The 26,464-nt window shown below is 39.4% G+C and overlaps 1 protein-coding gene across 5 annotated transcripts in view; it reads right to left on the bottom strand.

Annotated features, from left to right (window-relative positions):
* The window catches only part of uggt2 (UDP-glucose glycoprotein glucosyltransferase 2), a 191,627-nt gene that overhangs the window by 32,584 nt on the left and 132,579 nt on the right, over positions 1–26,464 (bottom strand). For all 5 annotated transcript variants that reach the window (XM_061971449.1, XM_061971451.1, XM_061971447.1 and 2 more), the window contains 8 exons: positions 25,773–25,904; positions 22,332–22,462; positions 22,111–22,206; positions 21,871–21,973; positions 13,548–13,627; positions 11,306–11,495; positions 11,046–11,204; positions 2,512–2,597 (listed from right to left, as the gene is read on the bottom strand). In XM_061971449.1, coding sequence (XP_061827433.1) covers positions 2,512–2,597; positions 11,046–11,204; positions 11,306–11,495; positions 13,548–13,627; positions 21,871–21,973; positions 22,111–22,206; positions 22,332–22,462; positions 25,773–25,904 — 977 coding nt within the window. The remainder of the gene's footprint in view (positions 1–2,511; positions 2,598–11,045; positions 11,205–11,305; positions 11,496–13,547; positions 13,628–21,870; positions 21,974–22,110; positions 22,207–22,331; positions 22,463–25,772; positions 25,905–26,464) is intronic.

Raw genomic sequence — 26,464 nt, 5'->3', positions numbered from 1 at the left:
ATGCCCATACAAAGAATCCCTGCATTGGTGACTCAGTCTCTGTTTTGTTTTTTATTGAGTACGACTTCAAAAGACACTTGAGCCAAAGAGAGTTGCGAGTGCCAACACTTTGATTTAGGTGAGAAGCACTATTGAAAAAGGAGCTCGTAGCAAAGTACAAAAGTGGCGACCACATTGCTTTATCCTTCTCTCTGCTCATCTCCGTGTTCCCTAACAGGAGTCTTCAATAAAGCTAATAGTGGTGTTAACTGTGTATTTATTCATTTAATTTGTCATTTAAATGTATATCACATTGTTTTCTGCATGTAAAACTAAAAATATATTCTTTATAAAATGTTTTTTGTTAATATAGGTGGGTTTCTTAAAGAGATTAATTGGATTCACATTATTTCTTATGAAAACATTTGTTTCGGTATTCGTAAGATTTGGTTTTCGTCTGACTTTTTGGAATTAATTACAAACAAAAACTAAGATATCACCAATATTAAATGTGATAATATATCAGATACTATGTCAGCAGTTAAAATGTTGTCAGGTCACAATGTTAAAACCTACAGTATGAGAAAGCATGCATGACAACTGGTATGCTGCTAGTGCATTTACACAGATGCCTAGAGGAGGCCACCCTTCCACTGTATTTTACACAATATATCCCTCTTACGGCTGCACGTACGCATTGATGTAATTACGTACGTACATAACACATGCACACGCATTAGATTTAGGTGTTGTTAGCTAATAACAGCGATTTGGCGTTATCTGTCATTGAATGTATATTCTATCATAACAACAACATGACTGCAAATTGTTTGTTGCTTCTCTTGGACCGCTTTTGTATTTGTGCATGCGCTACTTGCGCGTACGTCTTACCACCGTAAACACCAATCATTTTATTCTGGCCGGTAGCATTTTTGAGTACGGTACATGACCTTTGTAATTGTGAAAAATATAGACCATTGTCAAACAAATGTGTTCTGTTAAACCGCTAATGGTAACATAAGCTAGTCGGTGGTGTTCTTGTTATATTTTAACTTTAAATTGTTAAGTATGCCGTGCCTGTGTATTTATTAATTATTTTTTGATGGTGACAGAATGACCCTTTCAATTGTGTCCTACAGGAGGATGTTTTGAATACTGACTAACCAGAGGTGAGACAGTGTCCCTGAATGGATTGTGTTCAATGCCTTGACACCCTACAGATGTCAGGGTCACACCCAGATCAAATTCATTACCCTCCATCATTATTAGGCTTCACATTACCGATATTTTATCCATTACGACTTCCCATCTGGACGGTGCATGCTGGCAGAGTTAATGAAAATGTCTGTGCAGTATTGATCGTGCAACAGCGGCCTTTCACAGGAATTGAGTTGAACAGTGTGTTTTGGCAGGTGCAATCTACTGAGTCTAATGGTGAGTTATAGGATATGATGCAGACCGAGCCATTAATACCCCAAAATACAGAGAATTAACCCTATCATCACGATTAATGAGGAGCACTATCCCAGTTTTCAAATGCATCATGTGTTTTTAGCCTCTTGCCTGTCACCACCACCACTCACCGCCTTTAGGGTTTGTGCTGAAAAGCACCAGAGATCAATCTGTGTGGTTTCTGTAAGAGGAGAGAAGATTTGACCATCTCAATCATGGCTGTCAGGGTGAGCTGCACAGTAGCAGCAGCAGCAGCAGCACAAGCACACGGTGCACGGACACATCCCACTCGGCTCTGATCAGCCACCAAAGCGAAGCAGAGAGCCCGCTAACCACAAGAATAATGACACTGCCAAGGTGAAAAATGACAGCACCTTTTTGCTTCACCTGGAGGATTGGGGAATAAATCTTGGGTTGTCCTATATGATTCCACAAAAAACAGAAGCATGTGTGTGTTCTAAATCATACGCGCGAGAGGACATAGCCTGTGATTGTAGGATCATTTAGAATGAAGTACCCTGTGAACTACAAGCCGTGAAGACGCACAATCATTAGTTGTATGTGGGCTACTGACAATGAGCGCAACAAGTCTCTTTACAAAGCTCACTGGAGCAACCACAGCCACTAATTATTCACAAAAATTAGACAACACCAACACACTACCTTGTACACACAGCTTTTAACGCCCACGCTTTCCGGAATAAAACACATGCTGCAGCCCACGACAATGAGGTGGATGGTGTGATGGCTGACCATCTGAATCATACACCCCGCCCCAGCCCGCCATGTCTTCTCTTTAATAGCATCCCTCTCCTCCTACCTGCCTTGCACCCCCTATGTGCAAAGAGCAACTCCCTGCACTCGTCAAAACCTTGAGCTGAAACACTGTCAGCAGCTCTCTGCGTTACCATAGCGATGGGTTCCACAGCTACTGGTATGAAACGGGAAGGTGAGATAAAAACGGTCTTGAAGGCAGGGGCTTCTGGTGAAGACACCTAATTAGTCTCATCACCTGACCTTCTGAGAAAATTGGGAGAGACAAGATATTTGAAAATGGAATACAGGACTGTAAAAACTCACGAAATAATCTGGTAGATGTCCTCTGATCGTCCTTTACGCAGTCGTAGCGTCCAGGCACCCGGATTGGCTTTCAGCTGAAAGTACCCCTGTTGTCAAAAAAGCACACAGTAAATTCCCGATTTCTTTATACAGACCTTTATCATTTTAACAAAATAATACATGTTAGATTATAATTAGTGGTGTCCCAATCCGATATTGATATCGGTCCGATATCAGCAAAAAAAATATGTGTTGCATGATATCGGCTTGCATCTAAAAACTTCCGAAATAAGCTCCAATACAAGCAGTTCTGCAGTGTGTTTACTTGAACAAAACTGGGCAGCCAGTTAACATCTAAATGTCCTCCAATAAGCACACCCGTTTGATATGTTCTTGTATTTTAGTCAAATCGTTTACAAAAGGTAATCATGGTAGGCTATAGGTTACTAGGAGCTAGCAGCTACACAACAGCTAAGCACACAAGCGAGACATGCGTAAAAGGTATCCTGTATTGAACAATGTTGCTGTGTAAAACACAACATTTGTCAATACAAACAAGTATCAAATAATTGTAGTTGCATTCCACACTCCAAAATTATAAAAATAGGTACTTTAAAGTCACAGGTGAGTTTTTTTCATACCTATCATTGTTCTCTCTTTGCCTAATTTCACTTGATCAAACCTTTTCTAACATGCCACACTATAAAATAATAAAAGTATATACAGTACGATAATTCCTGCTCATTTTGTATCAGATTAATATCGGTATCGGTCAACACTCAGGGCTCCTAATAGGTGTCGTATCGAAAGTGAAACAAGTTGTATGAGGTCACCCCTAAGCATAATACACAACTATATATTATTTTACAGCCTGTCACTCACTAAAGAGTCCTCTGCTTCCCTTCTTATATTTTTTTGGTATCCAACCACCTTAAAATAGTTCTAAATTTTTCATTTTCTATTCTTAGACATCAGAATGACCTCTTAGATGAGGGACTTTCCCAACTAAAAAAAACTTTAAAACCAATGTCTTATAAAAATATATCACTCCTGAATCAACATAGTAGTTAATCCTATGATCAATGTTAATTACAAAACTAAATGTGGGATATAAATAATAATGGAAGTATAAGTGTTTGTATATAGTATATTATAGGTACAAATGTTTAACCAACACGTGTACAGGGATATTTCACATGTCTTTACTGTGTATATATTTGAACAATGTTTATGTTGTGTAAAGGAAATTTCATATTTCTAGGAAGCTCATCTTGTATTTGAGATTGTTTATAGCGTTAGGCGAAATAAGTGCTCAACTTCAGCCTAAACCCTTTCGGTCTGTAACATTGTCAATTTATGAATGTACAACTGTTTGTTTATGTAAAACTGTTTGTTTATTTTGTTGACCACTGACCGAATAAATAATGAACTAAACTAAAACTAAACTGTGGCACAATAATCCTCGCTTCAGACCATACATTGCATTTTGGGCCACATCTACTCCTAAGAAAAAAAATTACTTCTACAGCATAGAGTATTAGCATATTAGGGTTTTGATGTGAATAAATCTATCATAATTATTGATCTGATTGAACTTTTTAACACAGTTAACTCATCAGCAGCACCGAATGACTCAAACTCCCTGAAACGTCTCTGGCAACGGATTTTAGGATATTTGTCCCGATGGTGTTACTGTCAAGTGTGCGTAAATAAGCAGATGATCTGTTAGCGGCAGAAGCAAACAAGTCAATATGGAAGACTTTTATACAACACGTTAGCCCTCTCATTAGGAATTTTGAGAACAAAAACGCCAATGACGAACATTTGACCGACAAAGTATTGTGCACACTCTGCAAAAAGGAGTTTTATTACATCAAAAAATACTGTATCTAATGAATAACACATGATAAGTAACAGGTTCACTTTAAAGAGACATGAAGATGATGTTCAAGGTGTTTCATTAACAAGTTAATTGCATACATAATTCCTTCTTTCTTGAGTCACTTGAGATGCATGATTAAATCATTAGTACAGATAAAAAATATACAATATTTATTTGTGATTAATAGAAATCAACCCAAAGAAACCTTGTGATTAACCTAATTAAACATGTCGACCGTTAGACTTCACAAAACAATTCTTAATATTAAATAAATATTACCTACTAGGGTTGTTCGGTATACTGGTACTTATTAAGTACCGCTGTGCTAATGAATTGAAAACGGTACTATAGTGCCTTTGGAAAATACCGGTATTTATTTTATCCGCATGCTGCTGTGTGGCGGTGACTTTGCTGAGCGAAGGAGTGTGAGTATGTCAGCGCGCACTAAGGAGAAACAGTGTGGAGAAGAAAATGGCAAATAAAGGCATTTCTACTGGTTTATAAAGAGTGTGCGTGAAGCGCAATATGAAGGTATTTGGGCTTCAAAACTATCGATAAAGATGATGCTTTAAACACAGAAGCACGACGCTGCAAACACTGCTTTAAAACATGCCTCGCCAAAGGTAGCGTGATTAAAGTGTTACCACCTTTGCTTTAAACTTAGCTAAACAATTAAATAAGAAGGGGTCAGATCGATAGGTTATATAGTTAACTAGCTCCCCTGTTGTGCACATACAGTTACGTAGATGCGCACACAGCTATTAGCGGAGTTTAAACCGCACATGGAGCGCAAACTAATGCTTGTGAAATGATTTAATCAAATTGCTACAATTTGTGTTTTATTTTTAAAAATGTGTTTTTTTACCTGCTTCATGTCTTATCTGTGTAGTTTCAGCCATAGTAGTGTTTTTGTATTTACTAATGATTGTATTTGTCTTAAAGGAGCACTGCACTTTCGGGGAATTTTGCCTATTGTTCACAATCATTATGAGAGACATTTTTTTTTAGGATTTTAAAGATCATAAAAAAACGCTTTGAAGATGCACCGTTGTAGTCTTCAAAGCCCTCTAAAACAAATTCAAAAACCTCTATCAATATTTTATATACACACTGCAAGTCTATATATAATGTAGTAACAGACACGTTCATAACAATATGTAATATGTTCAATATTTACCGTATTTTGATCATTTTAGTCATTGCAGGGACTGATTCCTTCAGCGCATTGATTTCCGTTTCCATAGCAGCACACTTCCGACTTCTGCCAACAAATGTGTGTTCCTACTCCCGGATACGTGTGTGTTGTAATTTGTTGTGGTTTGTGCAGCCCTTTGAGACATTCGTGATGAAGGGCTATATAAATAGACTTTGATTCATTCATTCATTGATTGTAATCAGGGCAGGCTTGGTAACTGACTAAGAAGACAACTATTTTTGGACAAATGAGGGTTCACAACCTTATCTTTTTCAAGCTGAGTATACGGAGGATGAAAAACTGCTTCTAGAAGCCAGTACGAAGGAAGGGTGAGACGATGGAGCAGACGGAAGCCGAGAGAGTGAGGTCGGCGTGACTTGAAGCCATGTTATTTCTAAACGCACAACTGTCTATCGAGTGAATCACACTTTAAAGGCCTATAGAAACCCACTACTACCGACCACGCAGTCTAAAAGTTTTTATATCAATGATGAAATCTTAACATTGCAACACATGCCAATACGGCCGGGTTAGCATACTAAAGTGCAATTTTAAATTTTGTGCGAAATATCCTGCTGAAAACGTCTCCGTATGATGACGCCTGCGCGTGACGTCACGGATTGTAGAGGACATTTTGGGACAGCATGGTGGCCAGCTATTAAGTCGTCTGTTTTCATTGCAAAATTCCACAGTATTCTGGACATCTGTGTTGGTGAATTTTTTGCAATTTGTTCAATGAACAATGGAGACAGCAAAGAAGAAAGCTGTAGGTGGGAAGCGGTGTATTGCGGCAGTCGTAGAATGCTCCCCCTGACTGTTGTGCCGGAAAACACAGCCGGTATTTCATTGTTTACATTCCCGAAAGATGACAGTCAAGCTTTACCATTGGCCTGCGGAGAACTGGGACAACAGAGACTCTTACCAGGAGGACTTTGAGTTGGATGCGCATACGCGGTACCGTGAGCACGCATGCAGCTGCGGCTTCCAAACATTTGATCGCTTGCCCGTACGTGCGTGCCGCTATGTGCATGTCACGTACGTAACTTTGGGGACTTTGGGGAAATATATGTGCTGTATGAACTTTGGGGAGGTGAACGGTACTTTGGGCTGTGGGATTGAGTGTGTTGTGCAGGTGTTTGAGTTGTATTGGCGGGTTATATGGACGGGAGGGGGGAGGTGTTTGTTATGCGGGATTAATTTGTGGCATATTAAAAATAAGCCTGGTTGTGTTGTGGCTAATAGAGTATATATATGTCTTGTGTTTATTTACTGTTTTAGTCATTCCCAGCTGAATATCAGGTCCCACCCGCCTCTCACAGCATCTTCCCTATCTGAATCGCTCCCACTGCCCTCTATTCCTTCACTCTCACTTTCCTCATCCTCGAATATTTCATCCTCGCTCAAATTAATGGGGAAATCGTCGCTTTCTTGGTCCGAATCGCTCTCGCTGCTGGTGGCCATGATTGTAAACAATGTGCGGATGTGAGGAGCTCCACAACCTGTGACGTCACACGCATATCGTCTGCTACGTCCGGTACAGGCAAGGCTTTTTTTTATCAGCGATCAAAAGTTGCGAATTTTATCGTCGATGTTCTCTACTAAATCTTTTCAGCAAAAATATGGCAATATCGCGAAATGATCAAGTATGACACATAAAATGGACCTGCTATCCCCGTTTAAATAAGAAAATCGCATTTCAGTAGGCCTTTAATATTATTCATGATACATGCAGCACATCACTGTACAACTACAGTGCATACGCGGTCTAGCTAGCTGTGTACAAGCAAAACATGAAAGGTACGCTAATACCCTACAGATACTGTAATATGATTGTTCATGTTTTTCAGTCAGTACAGATTGGTGTCTTATCACATTGTGTTGTTAAAGTTAAAGTACCCATGATTGTCACACACCCATTAGGTGTGGCAAAATTGTTTTCTGCATTTGACCCATCACCCTTGATCACCCCTGGGAGGTGAGGGGAGCAGTGAGCAGCAGCGGTGGCCGCGCCCGGGAATCATTTTTGGTGATTTAAACCCCAATTCCAACCCTTGATGCTGAGTGCCAAGCAGGGAGGTAATGGGTCCCATTTTTATAGTCTTTGGTATTACTCGGCCGGGGTTTGAACTCACGACCTACCGATCTCAGGGCGGACACTCTAACCACAAGGCCACTGTGCATTACAAACTCAAACATGTTTCGCGTTGACGCAGTTGCTAGCTTTTACGACTAATACCGAAGCACGCCGATGTGTTACTACACTGGAAAAAGAGTTCCTCAGTGTTCGCTCTTACAATAACAACGTCGCTACAGCATGGTAATTGTACATGTTGCGGAACATACAGTAAATTAGGTATTTTTGACGGTTTTGAAAGTAATTTAGTGGTTGAAGTGATTGTTCCTATTAGCTGCATTGCTATCCACCAAGAACAAGCTGATTTTTACATGTTAGAAAGTGGGGGAGAAAAAAAAAAAAAAAATCTTTGGTATTCTTGTCCCTCATAATGATTGTGAACAATAGGCACAATTCCAAAAAAAGTGCAGTTCCCCTTTAAAGGACAGACCAACTTGTCGGGCGGTATAGCTCAGTTGGTAGAGTGGCCGTGCCAGCAACTTCAGGGTTCCAGGTTAGATCCCCGCTTCCGCCATCCTAGTCACTGCCGTTGTGTCCTTGGGCAAGACACTTTACCCACCTGCTCACAGTGCCACCCACACTGGTTTAAATGTAACTTAGATATTGGGTTTCACTATGTAAAAGCGCTTTGAGTCACTAGAGAAAAGCACTATCCATCCATCCATTTTCTACCGCTTATTCCCTTTGGGGTCGCGGGGGGCGCTGGAGCCTATCTCAGCTACAATCGGGCGGAAGGCGACAAGTCGCCATCTCATCGCAGGGCCAACACAGATAGACAACATTCACACTAACATTCACTATATAAATATAATTCAATTCACTCCACCAACAGTGGAAACCATAAATCATGAAGCCAATTTCAATAAATCGTACTCTTCTATTCCAACCTAATCCTAGATTATGACAGGCTAAATATAATATATAAAATTGTAAATTGTTCTTTAAATGCAACAAGAAAAACCCAGTGTTCAATGCCTTTTAAGTTTTATTTTAATCTTCTAAAATTGTTCTTTGAGTGCAATAAAAACCATATGTTTAACGTATTGTAAGATCTTTTGTTAAAATAAAGCCAAAAATGAAATTATTTGTGGTCCCCTTTATTTTGAAAAGTATCAAAAACACATTTTGGTACCGGTACCAAAAAATTGGTAACTGGACAACCCTATTAACCACAAATTGTTAATTATTATTTTATGGCCACAAAGTTTCTGTCCTTAAGTAATGTATCCCTTGGAGGTGTGCTGTTACAGATTCGCATGTCGGCAGAAGGCATGACCCCAGGATGCAAAGACAGAAAAACAGCGTAGGAAGTAGCAAACAAAAAAGGAAGAAGCTCTGAACACGTAAACCAAACACAGGAAGAATACAACCCAAAACAGTCATGAAAGATCATGACACATACATCTCTCCAAGGTGAGACAATTCGATACGTATCTAGATACATGGAAAACATTATGACTCAGAAATAATACATTTTAAAATGTATCGGTTCGGCAGGATTTAAATCCGATTTGATTCGATGCAATCTCGTACTTTCATATTACCTTATAAAAATTCCTGGATCACTTCCACTAATGTGGCAGTGTTTATCTTCAAGTAAATAACATTTACATAAGACCAGGCAACAAGTAATCATGTTGCTTTTGACATGACATAAAGAACCATGTCATTCTGCTTTTTTAACACAATACATTTAAAATACAATGAAAGACATAACATTCAGTTTTCACAATTGGCACAAATTAAACTTCATTCTTTACTGTGATATACAGCTCTGGCACACATTTATTGGTAAAATGCTGTTGACTTAGTATTTTGTGCCAAGGCTCTAAAGTATTTATCCTGCCCCTCATTTTTCATGACACATTACGATCTCAAGTCTTTAAAAATAAAATGGGCTATTGAGGAGGCTGTTACCTTGGTTGGAGTTATGGCCAATTTTCGCTTAAGAGAAGCCTTGACTATCTGTGTCTTTGTCCGGTCGTGTCTTTATAGCTAGCTTTACTAGCCTTTTCATCGCGATGTTTCTCCATGTCTTGACACCAAGTCCGTGTTGAGATTTAGTGGTGCCACTGCTGTACTTCATTGCTGTTTTACTGTATTTGCATATTACAACAGTTTTATTAAATGTTCTTTTCTGCTTGTACAATCTATATATTTTTTTACTTATTCGTGTCGGTGTTGCACATTTTGTTTCCCCCTCTTGTTTGTTTATGTTACTGTGACAAGTCCCTCTGCAGTTTCACGGGAAGCGAGACAGGAACATTTACACACATGACTAGGGAGGGACAGAGAGCGTTACACTGAGCAGACAAGAACTGAAACTGACTTCTAAGTTTGTATTCGGGTAATCAACAGTGTTATTTTACATTTCAGTAGATACTGGGACCCGTGTGCTCACATCTTTTAAAATAAAACCGATTTCTGATTCCAGGGTATCTGAAGGTTTTGACAAGTAATCTTTTTGAAAAGAACATACTAAATACAATTTAAGACCTATTTTACATCCATACCGGTAAAACAAATAAAAAGATATGAAGGAAATAAGGCCTATAATTGCTTGGAAAGTATATGAATGTATTCACTGCTCTTTGACATTCATAATTCCAATGTCTTCATGCCAGTGCTGCTCTTTCAAGTAGACAAAGCTCTATTTCAGCTACTTTCTAAACATGAGTACAGTCTCCAATAACAGATAAACGATATCAATATGCACAATTTTACAATGAAAATGTTCCTGAGGAGATTGTAAAATTCTCCATATCAACATATCAACAATCCATCTTGAAAACTGCTCCGGCAGTGGTTTATCGCTGATTCGCTCATTTTGCTGTCAATCAAAAAGAGATTCAGCCTGAGACAGATAATCCAATCATCATGCAGAAGCTCAGGGTCCAGGGCAGCCAAGGCCAAGCCTACTTTTAATACACTTTCAGAGAGTGTCCGAAAAGCGGGACAAAGAAGATCATTTATCCAATGATTGCTTAGTTTGGCTGCAGTGGAACAACCCACTCTATGTTTCCCCACTGACGCTCAGCTTCAACACTGTTTAATGCACCGTGACACTACCACAAAGAATGAAAAGAAAGTCGCATTAGCCATTGCCAAAGTAGCTGATTCTGAACAAAAAATGAACACATTCTAGTGCATTATGAGTCAATTAAATGTAAACACAAAAGTATATATTTGACCACTTTTTTTTCATTTTAGGGGAAGCTGAGACGTTTTAAGACCGCACAGATACCCTGATGTCATATCAGTTATTTGGTACACCCCTACTATCTATTCAAACATGTTACAAGTATGCTCTCTTGATAAGTCATGAAGCTGATTGAGTCACTGACCAGGTTAGCCATAACGATGGTGTCATACATGAGCAGGTCTCGACTCATGCCCAAGGTAAACTGCAGACCACGAGGAGGCTGGCCAGTTGACAGGTCAAAGCAGTGACCCTCCAGCAAAATGTGCTCCAGCTCATACTCTGCGGTTACAGCCCCGCTCACCTGGAGAGACAACCCAATTGTATAGCAAAACACAAAAACAAATGGTTAATCAAAGGTGTCTTGGTCTAAACATGCGGGGAGGGAAAGAGGCAACCCAGTACCTCCTGGAGGTGAATGTTATCCAAGTCGTAGGGGCTGCGCAGGGCCTGCACCATCCAGCCCTCTGGTGTGATCATATTAAGGGTGAGTAGAGGAGATTCAGGGAGCTCTATGAAGCGGGCCACAGGGCCAGCAGACACAGTGTCATTGGCTAGGAAGGTGACGTCAGACTCTAACACAAAGGAGTAAAAGCTGCAGAGACGGAGAGGAATATGTCAACGCTTCAAAAAATGCATTCAAAAGCATGACAAGTGATAACATGTTGAGCAAGAGTCTACTCTCAAAGACAGCAGGGTTCATATTCAAAGTGATCCATTAATTATATCGCGGCCACATGATAAGCCAATAACAGCAACATGTGCAGCACTCTCAATCATTTTCTGCAGGCTAATATTTATGCTTATTTGTTTTCTCATGTGAGCTCCCAAACACTATACAAACAACAAAATGATTGCACATCCATCCATCCATTTTCTACCGCTTGTTCGGGGTCGCAGGGGTGCTGGAGCCTATCTCAGCTGCATTCGGGCAGAAGGCGGGGTACACCCTGGACAAGTCGCCAACATAGATAGACAGACAACATTCACACTCACTTTCACACACTAGGGCCAATTTAGTGTTGCCAATCAACCTATCCCCAGGTGCATGTCTTTGGAGGTGGGAGGAAGCCGGAGTACCAATATCAGGTTTTCTGCCACATACATTGATCGGAATAGAAAACTTTCTGGTATCTCCGTAGAAAAATGTCTGGAAAAAGATGAGCCGTTTAACAGGATCTAGGGAATTATAACTACCATATAAACCAACAGGGGGTTCCCTGATGTGATATTGATATCAGATATCAGACTGATATGAGCAAAGAAAATACGATTTTATCCGCTTGCATCTAAAATCTCTGATTTAAGCGCTCCACTACACGTCGTCCTGCAGCATGTCTACTTGTGCAAAGTTCGACAGCCAGTTAACAGCTAAATGTCCCCAAATAAGCACACAAGGTTAATCTTTTCTTGTATTTTAGTAAAGTCATTCACAAAAGTAACCACTACTCGGAGCTAGCAGCTACGCAACAGCTAAGCACAAAACAGCACACGAGCTAGACTTCTGTAACAAGTGTCGTTAATTGAACAATATTGCAGTCTAAAATTGTAAGTCTAAAAATTCTCAGTCTAAACACATTTGTCAATAAAAACAAGTATCAAATAATTATAGTTACATAATACTTATAGATAAAAGTCTACAAAGCAGAAACATATTAGAAAGTATTTAGTAACAAACCTGTCCACCAGCACTCCACTTCAATTTAAAGAGAGCACAAGTCCATTCCATACTATAAATAATAAATAGTTTGTTCTTTTCCAACATTCCACACTACAAAATAACAAAAGTATGTATGATTTGTGCTGATATCAGTGTTGGCCAGCATTCGAGGCTCAAATATTGGTATTGTATTAGAAGTTGAAAAGTTGTATCGGGACACCCCTAGTGCCAAGTGACTTCTCTCTAAGCAAGTCACAGCTTTTTAACCTGTCACTCATACTCACACTCAAAGTTTGTTAGCCAGTTGGCAAATGACAGAGGAAGAGTTACAGTGCAAACTTTTAGAATATGGTGTTGAAGGAATCAGCATAATCAAACAACTGTCAAGCAGCTAAGAAATATGATATCCTTATGTTTGTCCATTTTGGGCGTTTTTGTTTAGCGATAGGCACTCCCTGAAGTAAAATGGAACAAATACAAGTAAAATACAAAAATTAAGAATGGCAGCTTTAGAGGAATAACTGACATTACTAAAAAGTACATATTTACTTAATCTGTGTAAATTACAGACATTTAATACTCAATACTGGCGTGAAGCTTGAAAAACTGTTGTATAGTTGTGATCTTTGCTTTGGAAATGTTGGTATTATTCAGTACTATTTCCAATATAAATTGTTCTTTAATTTTATTGGATTGGAATCATATTTATTACACTGACATCATGTTTGTCTAAAAGTTATTAGACCACTTCTCTTTTTTGTGTTTGATTTGTTTGGTTGTTTTTGTACCACAGCATTGCAAGCTGTAAGCAATTTGCTCAGAGATGCAATGGCAGGCCCAGAGCAATAAGGCGGTGATATTAAGCAGATTGCATCCGTTTAATCTTACAGAGTGGAGAAGAGAGGGAGAGATGCTCAGTGAACGATACAAGGACACTCAAACAAGCCTAACGGGAACACCTAATTACTGCTGGAGCGCCGAGCCTACCTCTTGAGGGGCATCTCGGACAACTTGGCCCTGCAATTCATGAACAACCGCAGCTTTAAGTTGACCACTTGACTGAGCACCTGCAGAAAGCCACAGAGGAAAGAGGACTGTTAAAATTAAGGAGCGAAGGCAGTGGAAAAAAAAAATCAGTGGGCAGGTGTTTAAACAAACAGGGGAGTCCTTATCACAGCAACATAAGGTTCAATGCAGCAGGAGGTTTTCATTTGATGAAGACAATAGAATTTTTTTTTTTATTACACTCCCAAAAGAAATATGTGATTTACACAGTATACTCTATTTCCTCTCATAGTAGCCAGGTTTGTTTTCCCCTCAAATGAGTACAAGGTGTTTACGAGCGGTAAGGTGTTTCATTAGAGAGGAAGCCATCATTTGCGCGAATGCATTTTTGTTCACAAAAAGGTAAAATAGTATAGATCACAACATATTGTGTACATTACTTATACTTGAATGCTCCAGTTGTCACCGCTAATCATTGAACTCCAGCATCTCCAATAGTCATTGCGCGCATGGTATACAAAAGCAAATACCCGCAGGGGTCTCTAATTAGTGCCGGTCAAAAAAGATTGGCATTAACCACTGTGGCTTTATGCAACCTCCTGATGTACCGTAGGTATTATTTATTATGTTTACAAGAAAGTAGACGCATTTAAAGTATAATGAGTAATGATGGGTATCGTTTACATTTTAACTCATAGTGGTACCAAACTGGGACTTGACAAATTGTACCTTTTTATTCTTATGGAATTATGTGACATTAAAGTTAAATAGACAAGCGATTGAAATACTCCACTTATATTAAATATAAATTATTTAAACTAAAATGATAACTAAGTGATGCATTAAAAAATACGGACTAAAATCCACAATAAATTGTAATAATTATTGTAGTAATACAACACATAGAGAACGTGCAAAATTGACTTTTGTGTTGTAAAGGTAAAAATCTTTTGCCAGGCCGTACCCATATATGCAGCAGGCCTCCAAGGTGAACAGCTTCTGGCATGTTAGAACAAGGCGGGTAAGGGAGGTCAGATCCACGAGCGATTAGGGTTAGGGGTTAGGTTAGCAGCTAAATGGCCATACATTCCCGAGGTTTGTGAATGTAACCTTGCTTACTGTAACCTAATTGGTGCATAATGAGGAAGTGTTGTTGTTGTGGCTACTGGCTCGCGGTGTTATCAAGGGCTTCTTTTGGAGTGTTATGGTCAACAATAAAGTTTAAAATGAGTGCTTACAAGAATGTTAATTGAACAATATCACCACTAAGCATGTGTTGTGTGTGGATGAGACTGCATTTACTTAGCACCAAAATGAAGCACCGATAGCGTCATCTTTTTCAGTCTGGTTACTACCGTCTTTTCAGTTGAGGCATTGTAAAAGGGGAACTGCAATTTTTGGGGAATTTTACTTATAATTCACAATCCTAATGCAAGACAAGAACACATGGTTTTAATTTTTTTATGCAATCTAATTCGCAAATAAACATTCGCAAAAATCAGCTAACAAATAAGTCAATGGGCTCTCCATTTTTCCGACCACAAAGCCCTCTAAATAACCATCCAAAAACCGCCAACAATACTCCATATACATCTCGTGACCTGAATATTGACCAGGTATCACAGAGCGCTAACTAGCTTATGCTGCAATATTGACCTAATTAAGGCGGTTACATTCTGTTGCTGCTGCTTCCCCTCTGAGTTGGTAAAAGTTCATTCTAGATGGTAAATAATGCCTCTCACCTGAATAGTTGAAGGCTATGGCCATAAATTGAGAAGTTGGTAAACTTTGATAAATGGCGAAAAAAACACACAAAAAGACACTTGTTTGCAGCAACTTTTTTTTCCAACCCTTTGTGTGGAGTATGAAAAATTATTCTTCCAAACAGGAAAATATGAAAATCCCATCAGTGAGCATCCTAGTGAAAGCAGACAAGTGTTTGTTTTATTATGTTTGTAACTTGTAAATCTTGTTCAGCGCTTAGCAATCGTGCTACATGATGCTGAGTGTTTCACTAAAGCTGCATCTGTTTAGCACACACCCTTCTCAAACTTGTTGCTCACCCTCTTTAAAGTCAGGCTAAAAAATATAAGTTTCTTGATCATTATTATTCCCAAAGTAGTCTTTGTTGTCTCTCACAAAGTTTGTCGTGAGTAGTAGGTTTGTTGATGTTGAAGGGAAAAGCGAACGTTGTGATAGGTCTGTGAAATTAATACAGCAACCATATGCTTAAAATGAGCAAAATACGTAAATATTTCATGTTAATATGAATATGCCTGTTACTACATTACATATATAGTTACAGTGTGTATATAAAACGTTGATGGAGGTGTTTGGATGTTTGTAGAGCGCTGAATAGGCGGAATAAAGCGACTCCTATTGACTTCATTGTTAGCTGACTTTCACGAACATTTATTTACGATATTAAATGCAGAAAAAAAAAGAAAAACATACGTGTTTTTGTCTTACATAGGGATTGTGAATGATAGGCAAAAAAAAAAAAAAAAAAGTGCAGTTCCCCTTTAAGTTGAGGTACCACAGTATTAAGTTAAAGTTAAAGTACCCATGATTGTCACACACAAACTAGGTGTGGCGAAAGTATTCTCTGCATTTGACCAATCACCCTTGATTACTCCCTGGGAGGTGAGAGGAGCAGTGAGTAGCAGCGGTGGCTGCGCCCGGGAATAATTTTTGGTGATTTAACCCCCAATTACAACCCTTGATGCTGAGTGTCAAGCAGGGAGGTAATGGGTCCCATTTTTACAGTCTTTGGTATGACGCGGCCAGGGTTTGAACTCACAACCTACCGATCTCAGGGCGGACACTCTAACCATATAGTTATACTATTAAACAGATTCAGATACAACATTATAATTTGACAGTAGCATTAAAAAAATTGTTATTCGTACAAATGGGTCATATTGTGTGTACTGTGACACATGGTGGTATCAGATGTCATAGTAAAGCTATTTACACAAACCCAGTGGCAGCACCTGTTACTTGTTTATTTGAGATGAGGCGTGTATTTGTTCAAGTGGATGACACATTTGGTAATTAATCGAGGCACAGCGTCATTTAAAGCGTAGGCCACTATTTACTATGGTATACTGAATCCATGCTACATAAAGTTGTGTGGTAAAGCAGATGGGAAAAAACGTCAGTGAGGGGCCTGAAAAAAATGAGGCACAAGCAAGTGGGGCTTTCAATGACTTATAATAGGAATTGGCAGTAGGCTGTCGGACTCTCCAAATTTTTGGTCCACAACGCGTCTGTGGCTTTATTGGTCTGTGTTGAATCAAGCTATATAGTGAGTATTGATCCTCCGACCTTCTAGTTGCTGAGCCAAACACTTGCAACAGAGCCCTACTGACTGCCATATATAATAAACACATGATTTAAAGGAGGTAAAATCAACAATGACTCAGTGGTTTTGAGAGGTGGTCAATATGCCGCTATCATGATTTCTACTGTGCACTGCAGTGCTGTACTGAGGGCAGATAGCAAACAATGTCTACGGATGGTGGCTGATTTACTTGGTCTGTCTAAAGAAAGTGAGTCATATATTCATATTAAGCCGGGGCCATCTGCACAATAAGATGCAGAGAAATGTCGTATTTCTATGGGAAATACCTACTTGTCTTTCACCAAGTCTGTTCTGACAAAGTGGTATGTTGTATTTGACTAAATGTGCAACAATTAAACTTGCCACAGTACAGTTTAGAAAAGGTAATCCTCATCTAGCACTCTAAGGTGAGTCGGCAGGATGGCTATACATGTGTAATATATACAGGTCGTAGTGTGATATCACAGCAGGTCAACCCGAGCCCTATTTAACCAAAGGCCAACCCTAGATAAAAAATTATATCAGACCTCCAAAAAGCGCAATATTACACACACCTGTTTTTTTTATGTCATATTTGTTGACTAAAACTTTTGGTAAAACGGTCAGCATGCCTCATGATAAGGTTGTAGAACCATAATAATAATTTAAAAAATCCTAACAGATAATTTTCATAATACACATAATGATAGTTAATCACTTTGAAAAATCAACATTTTGGATCATTTAATTGCAATTTGAATTCCATAGTACAGTGGTACCTCAACTTAAGAGTGAACCAACTTAGTATTTTGAGATATGAGTTTTCTCTCTGATTTTTTTTGTTATTCTTTAAGTTGCGAGGATAAATTTGGGTCAAAGCGAATCCAAAGGAGCGTACCGAGAAGAAGCAGCAGACGACAAGTCAGAGAAACAAAGCATTAAATGCATGTTTTACTTTGGAGCTGACCTGGCAAGGCAGCCCATCCCACGAAGCAGGAGCCAGCCTTCGTGTAATGCAGCCAAAGATGCCAAACGTCCAACATTTATACATGAAAATATGAAGATGCTGCTGGTGTGCCTGACATGATTCAGTTTATACTGTCTCCTAACTTTACAAAGTGGACAATCCAGCATTACCCTTGGAGAAAATACATAATGTACATATTTACTGCTGTCCACTCTGACTTCCAGTCTGTCAGTCAAAAAGTCGGTGTACAACATAAACAACAACAACAGCCACAGCATCTATAGGAGAAACAGCCCGTAGGAGACACATGCAGAAGTCTGCTACCCAAGGTAAATACTGCACCATATTATTGCATTATTTCATAAATCTACTGTAGTTGTTTGTTTGTAGTAAGTACATGCTATTCTATTGTTTTTCAAACAATATTTCTTATCTAATAATTTTTAAAATGCACGTTACATGCTTATTTCTGCTGTTTTTAAGGGGAAAGTATAAATTAAATTGATTTCATTTCCTTTCAATGGGCTGCGCTGATTTGAGATATAAGTGTTTTGATTCACGAGCTTGGTCGTGAAACCAATTGAGCTCGTAAATAGAGAAACTACTATAATTCACTGAGTGTGCTAAAGCAGTCGTTATCAAACTTTTTTCACGAAGTACCACCTCAGAAAAACCCTTGGCTCTCTAAGTACCAACATAAAGACCAACATTAGAATACAGTAGCGTAGTAGGCCTAAGTTTTATAGTAGGTTTTATTTACCTGCTCAGTGGCCTTGTGGTTAGAGCGTCCGCCCTGAGATTGGAAGGTCGTGAGTTCAAACCCCGGCCGATATACCAAAGACTATAAAAATGGGATCCATTGTCTCCCTGCTTGGCACTCAGCTTCAAGGGTTGGAATTGGGGGTTAAATCACCAAAATGATCCTTGAGCGTGGCCACCGCTGCTGCTCACTGTTCCCCTCACCTCCCAACATGGGAATGGGTCAAATGCAGAGGATAATTTCGCAACACCTAGTGTGTGTGTGACTATCGTTGGGACTTTAACTTGAACTTTAACAAGTATGCAGTATCTAATATTTTTGGCCACTCTAACATTACACAGAGTTTGAACAGTAACACTGTGTTTGAATATTTAATTAACTGGTTCTTTGGCGTACTACTAGATGGAGCCTGCGTACCTCTCATGGTACATGTACCACAGGTTTAGAATCACTGCTTTAAAGGGTTTAAGCCTGGTGTATACTTGCGTCCCCTCTGACGGCGTCTTGTTTGATTTATAGTTCTTCCGTGGGGGGTGGCGCCAGACTCGTAATTATTTTTCAAAACACTAAGGAGAACTGTTGTTGACGAGATACTGTATTTCCTTCTTGTGATGAGTGAAGATAGACAACAACCACAACATCAAGATCTTTGTCTACAATGGAACTAATCGTTCACTATCATTATTGTACTTTTAATGGACGTTTTACATATAAACCAGAGGAAAATACCTTTGCGAAGATGAACCGTGCAACTTCTGAACGAGTCGCAGCAGCTATTATCATTTGCAACGCTATTCGGTCGTTTGGGACACGAGACAAGAGAGAGCTAAAATGTTAATACAACTGTTTAACTAATGTAAGTTAACAACTTGCTGGTGTTAATCTGTATGGTCATGTTCAGAGTTGACAAATGTTTGTAAATATACTTTGCCTGAAAGATTATTGATGGAGAATGAGAAATGTTGTGTATGAGAAAGAACATGTGTCCCGAATTAAACCTGTTTTTAGCACAAGAGTGGCAATAAAAGTTGAAAGAGTGTCGTACTTATGACTTCTTCTGTACGCAACAACAACAAAATAGGCTGAAAAACACATTTCAGTAATTATTTTTAGAGACCACGGAGATATTAAGTAGACCCGAGGCGTGATTAGTGCTGAAATATCAGTTTTCATCCATCCATCCATTGCATGCAAATGTTTAATTACTGTTGTTTTTTTCATACAATACTTTGTGCATTACAAGCCCAAAGTCTGCTTTCCTGTGTTCAGGGACCCTTCTTGGCAAACACTTACCAATCACAGCGCTGCATTCTGTGTAGCCGACGCGAACCTTAGATTTTTTTGGTGGTGCAAGCCAGCATTGCGGGAAGCTACGAAGGGGAGGGGACGCAAGCTACGCAACGCAAGAGTATATTACAGGCTTTAGGACAGGGTTATTGAAATGGTGGCCAAATGAGGCCCGGGAACTACACCACACAAGGTTCAGTTCACAACGTGGGACAGACTAACAGTTCTAAAACAAATTAAATACAATAAAAATACCGAAACACTCATGTCATATGAGGAACTTGGACCTTAGTAAACACAGTGGAAGATTCTTTCCTTGGCCTTTCAATATCTTAAAAAACAGCGTCACGGCCGTCTCTCACTATACATACGCAGATCACGTGCTGTGCATAGGGCCTTCCATCCATGGGGGCAGAGACGCATGTGTTAAGGAATATTTTCACTCCTTTTGGCAGAATAAGAACGCATTAGAATTGGCCTTTAATCTGCTAGAAGAAGATAAACACAATGAATGCACCCCATTTTATTATCAGTGCACTTTCACGCATAGGTCATTATTAATGATGTGATGAGGTACAGGCCTGAAGAGAGAGAGAGTGGAGGAGAGTGTGTAGTACTAGGCCAGGGGTCGGCAACCCGCGGCTCCGGAGCCGCATGCGGCTCTTTGATCACTCTGATGCGGCTCAGCAGCTTACTTGCTGAACCCCCCGATTTTCCCGTGTGACTTCCGGATTTCAATGCCTCTCGCAGAAAACTCCCGGTATTAATATTCACCGATTTTCACCCTTACAGCTATAATAAGGGCGTGCCATGATGGTACAACTTTTGGCACCCTATACAGTCTGTACTAACAACGTGCTAGCCCAACCACTTGTTATACAATATGCATCTTCTGCTTACACAGGTACGTGACAGCAAGGCGTACTTGGTTAACAGCCACACAGGTTACACTGACGGTGACCATATAAAACAACTTTAACACTCTTACTAATAATGCGCCACACTTTGAACCAAAACCAAACAAGAATGACAAACACATTTCAGGAGAACATCTGCACCTTAACACAACATAAACACAACAGAACAAATACCCAGAATCCCATGCAGCCCTGACTCTTCCGGGCTGCATTATACACCCTTGCTACCACCAAATCTGGGAAGACTCTCCCCTCCTAAAAAGAGGGTCTTAATACATACGAATATAAATTATTGAATGACAGGGCGACTCATATAAAAATTGTACTGCAACTTATTTCGAATCCCTTCCTGTTTTATTACTGTTAAAGATATAATAGCAAATTTACCTTTGAGAAAGTCAACCCCCAACAACCCACCAACCCCCCATTATTATACATAAATGTTGTTGTCGTCTGGCCCAGACATAAATATTTAGTAGAGTTGAGTTTGTGTATATTTCGAACATGCATGCATACAACATGATACATCACTATTTCCAGTTTCTCTATTCAACATGTTCGAAAAGAAGTAGGAAGAAGCAGAGCTTATTTAATCCTACCCCTTTTCCTTTACATAGCAGTTGCTAAAACTTTTGTTCACTTCCTGTTCTCAATTTATTCACAATATACTCCATAAGTACTAACATTAAAAATAAATAAATAAATACATAAATAATAATTAGTGAAGTAATTTATATTTCATATGGTGAGATAAGTAAGATTATCTAGAAAATGAATGGATGGATGAAAATAATGATAATGTTTATCATGGGTCTTCTTCTTTGTACTTTGTAAACACTTTAAGTTTGAATAGTTTCTTGAAGTGGATCATGTTTGATTTCTTTGCTCAATCCATTCCATAATTTAATTCCACATACTGATATACTGAAGGTCTTAAGTGTTGTGCGTGCGTACAAATGTTTGAAATTACATTTTTCTCTAAGATTATATTTTTGTTGAGAAGAATTGTTGTATATTCTTGGGTAGCATATTAGAGAAGATGATTAACTTACAATCAGCAGAGTGGACAGCTTCTGTGCCACTCTGGTAAGTGGGTCAACAATGGCCACCACATCATAGAACACTTCGTTTTCACGTGGCAAGAGCTGGAGCACACTGAAAAGGAAAACAAAACAGGGTTAGCAATGCCAACCCAAAAAGAAAAAAAAAAGTTTAATCCATCTTAGAAAAGTGGATAAACGAATGAGCATTTCCCCCTCAGTTTGCAGAAGCAATGCAGCACAATTGCCCACCTGTGGATGTTTTGGAGAAAGTTCACATCCCTTCTGACTTCTCCCTTGGGGGCTGCAGTTAGGAGGGCATCAACCTTCATGACCAGGTCACTGGCGCTAATATAAAAAAAGAGTTGTGGTCATCAAACTGTTAACAAGGTGTTTTTTTTATATTTTTCGATTAAAAAAACAGCAAAAGGTGTAATAGTTTTGCTGGGCAAATAATAAAAAAAGAAACCTACTGCTTTGGCTTCATTTTCATCAGTTTAACTTGGGCTTTGACTTTCTCTGCAGAGCCGCTTCGAGTAATGATTTCCAGCAACTGGAAATCCTCCTCAGTGAATTCCTCTTGCTCCTCGAGTGGCCCGAGGATCTGACGTACAAGACACGTGTGTAAAAAATAACTTGTTACGGTGTGGTGTACATCAGAATGAACATGTGGAGAGTTGCTGTTTGCTGTAAAAAAAAAAGCATGTGTCAAACTTAAGGCCTTAGAGCCAGATCTAGCCTTCCACATCATTGTATGTGGCCCGCAAAACCCTGGAAATAATATTCATCAATAAAGCACTTCATCCTTCTTACTGAACATATGAAGAACTTGAAAATCATTGGTCAGGGTGACAAGCAGGCATTTATATTTTCATTTTATGTTGGCAAAAATGTTGAATATATGTTAATGTAATGTTTTTTCTTTTTGCATTTTCAGTTAGTTTAAAAGACATGCAATTGTATTCAGTGTTTCTGTGTAAATTTAACAAATAGATACATTCAGTAAGAAAGATGAGGTGTTTTATTGATTGCCTATGCAATTGTGTAATAATATCCATCTATCCATCCATTTTCAATCAATCAATCAATCAATCTTTATTTATATAGCCCTAAATCACAAGTGTCTCAAAGGGCTGCACAAGCCACAACGACATCCTCGGTACAAAGCCCACATACGGGCAAGGAAAAACTCACCCCAGTGGGACGTCGATGTGAATGACTATGAGAAACCTTGGAGAGGACCGCATATGTGGGTAACCCCCCCCCCTCTAGGGGAGACCGAAAGCAATGGATGTCGAGTGGGTCTGACATAATATTGTGAGAGTCCAGTCCATAGTCCATTTTCTACCGCTTATTCCCTTTGGGGTCGCGGGGGGTGCTGGAGCCTATCTCAGCTACAATCGGGCGGAAGGCGGGGTACACCCTGGACAAGTTGCCACCTCATCGCAGGGCCAACACAGATAGACAGACAACATTCACACTCACATTCACCGGGCAATTAAATATTGAAATTCATATGTATTTACTATTACAATCAGCCCTCTGAGGACAGCCATTACTGCAATGTGGCCCTCAATGAAAAAAAGTTTGACACCTCTGCTCTAAATGGAACCCCCTGCATTGGTCACACACTTAAGCCATTGTAAACATTTTACATTTTTGCAAGTTAGGTTTAGGGTTGCCATGATCAATTTAATTAGAAACAAGCTTTGATTTATATTCTGTTTACTTTGTAATGCTTTTACATTTGTATTATTACCTCCAATACCAAATCTTTATCTTCCCAAATTAATTCTCATATCAAAATATCGATCATTTATTACACGGTGGAAAGTAACTCAATTATTATAAATGATACGCAGTGTTGTTGGGAACTACGTTTTCTTTCGCCTGGGTAAAAAGCGTAATGCGCAAGCACAGCGGTACACTGCTGTGTCAGTAAGTCTGTTGAAACGATGGTCGATCGTAAACGGAGCCATGTGTGGAGCAATTACAGCGGCACAAACAGCCAAGAGGCTGTGCATGATATTTGTTCACAAACCTCGTTAAACACCTGATGTTGATCCACCACACTCAACACGAGGCATTTTTGAGGCAGTCAGAAGAGACACTTGGTATCACATTGAAAGGGAAATAAGCCGTGTCGCACTATAACTACCCCCCGTGCCCCTCTTTGAATAATTGAAATTTCCCCTCATGATGTCACTGTCATGTCAGTGACAGACTATGCTTGGCTATTAGGTATATATCCATCACTGCTTTATAACTGTGTGTGAATAATATAAAACGGTTTAAAAAAAACAGCACAAATGTAACATAAACGTTTGGAACAATTTTGGTGAGATTTGGACACCACTGCCACTGGTCGGAAAATGTATTGAATAATTACAGTATTCACTCGTTCATCACAGTTAATTAGTGCCAGGGCTGACCGTGATAAATTAATTTCCAAAGTAAGAATTTTCCATTTTAAATCGAATATTTACACTGCTAGAACATAAACAACTTTTTAGGATCTTCTTAATACCATCCATCCATCTTCTACCGCTTGTCCCTCTCGGGGTGACGGGGGTTGCTGGAGCCTATCCCAGCTGCATTCGGGCGGAAGGCAGGGTACACCCTGGACAAGTCGCCAGCTCATCGCAGGGCCAACACTAGGGCCAAATTAGTGATGCCACTTAACTTATCCCCAGGTGCAGGTCTTTGGAGGTGGGAGGAAGCCGGAGTACCCGGAGGGAACCCGCACGGTCACGGGGACAACATGCAAACTCCACACAGAAATGTATTATGAAAAAAAGGAATCTATGTAATGCAATATTGTAATGCTGCTTGAGCCAATCAGTGGCCACAATACTGAAAAGTGTACGCTGATTGGTTTGGTTTCATCTCGTGGCCAATACCACTGTAGTATTGATATTTATAGTTCATTGTCCATGTTTATGCCTAAAAATGCTTAATTCAGGCCAGTAATACGCATAATATGCATTAAAAAATCTGCGGGAGAGCGATGCCGCTAACTTCAAATGCGGCTGTACCGAAAACAGACAGTACAAACAAAAATCGTAAAGTTGGTTTGGTCTCATCTTGTGGCCAAAACCACTGTAGTATTGATATTTTTAGTTCATTGTCCATGTTTATGCTTAAAAATGCTTAATTCAGGGGAGTAATACGCATAATATGCATAACAAAATCTGCGGGAGAGCGAAGCCGGAACGAACGGCAGTGGTATTTTAATATTTGCAATAGCAAAGTTGTCCATCTTTAACAGGTTTAGTACCATAACCCGCCAAGACACTTTGCAAATCGCCTTCCTATAATTTTTTTACCCTCATGAATACGCTTTTATATTCTTAACATTGTGAATAAAAAAAAAAGTTAAGTACTCTTTTGTGTTAATATTCAGGTCACCATCATCCTACCTTTGGTGAAGACTCTCAATTATCCAGAAAACGAAGAGTTGAACTCAGGACAACTGGCCCTGAGATGTAATATTCACTACTTGCCTTGAGGGAGTTCAATGCAATGTGGTAACCCAGTGCACACTGTGTATCTACTGTACGTTTATCTTTTTTTTTTTTTTTTATGGAAAATGTTCTTGTATTTAACATAAACCTGCCCTCAGGGACTAAGGGTGGAAAATAAGCACTGGCTATAATCTTACAAATTACATGAAAATGTTGATGAATATGCACAGTACCCGTCTTTCTTAAATACATACATATACAACTATAAAGTGTCTTCCTCCTTTTCTACTTTAGGATAAAAGTATTTGCACCAGAGTATAATCTTTTTTACTGGTTTCCACCATCTTATCATACATGCCCAATGCAGTTTGTTTTAGGCCACTATTCAGAAATAAGTGAAGTATAATTTTTTTTTTTTTAATTATAGACATGCATGTCTATAATACTCACCCTGCCATTGCTGATGACTGCCCCCTGTCCGCCACTCAGTTTTAGGACGTCCCGGCAGAAGAGTTGCTGACTGCGGACAAAATTAACTTCAAGAGTGTTGAACTTCTTCTCAAAGGCATCTGTATCCATGCCCTAAGTGCAAAAAAAAAAGGTTCGCTGAGGATACAGGATATAATGAATTAAGGTTGTACTGTAGAATCCAATAGACTAGCTGAATGACTTTTTTCCCTATTACAGCAGGTCAAAAACAAAACTGGAGCAATTCACATAGCTGGGGAATGATAAATGAATGACAAGGAGGCCAACATTACTTGGCTATTCACAATAGCCTTGATGCCTCGCATCGACACGGTTGTCAGATATTTCAACCAAACCGACCGAGCTGTCGGCCCTCGCGTGTGCGAGATGAATCAATTTGTAATTAATAAAGCCAACTTTTAATTAAACCTCTGCCATTTTTGTCTGTAACAAATTAGGCGTAGGAGTGGGAGGTGTTTGTGGAGTCAGGTTATTAGTTTCTACAACATTTCTCTCCTCAGGAGAACAGGTAAATACCAATAATGTCAGCACATTCCAGTCAGCAAGACTGTCTGGCAGCCAATAATAAACTTGTATCCCCTGACTCCAGGTCTCAACTCACACAGCCAAAGCCTCCTTGCTCCTTTCACTGCTATTTCCAGCCCACCCCCTAT

This window comes from Nerophis lumbriciformis, linkage group LG13, assembly GCF_033978685.3.
Source record: "Nerophis lumbriciformis linkage group LG13, RoL_Nlum_v2.1, whole genome shotgun sequence".
NCBI lineage: Eukaryota > Metazoa > Chordata > Actinopteri > Syngnathiformes > Syngnathidae > Nerophis > Nerophis lumbriciformis.
This window is presented reverse-complemented; position numbering and strand designations above follow the sequence as displayed.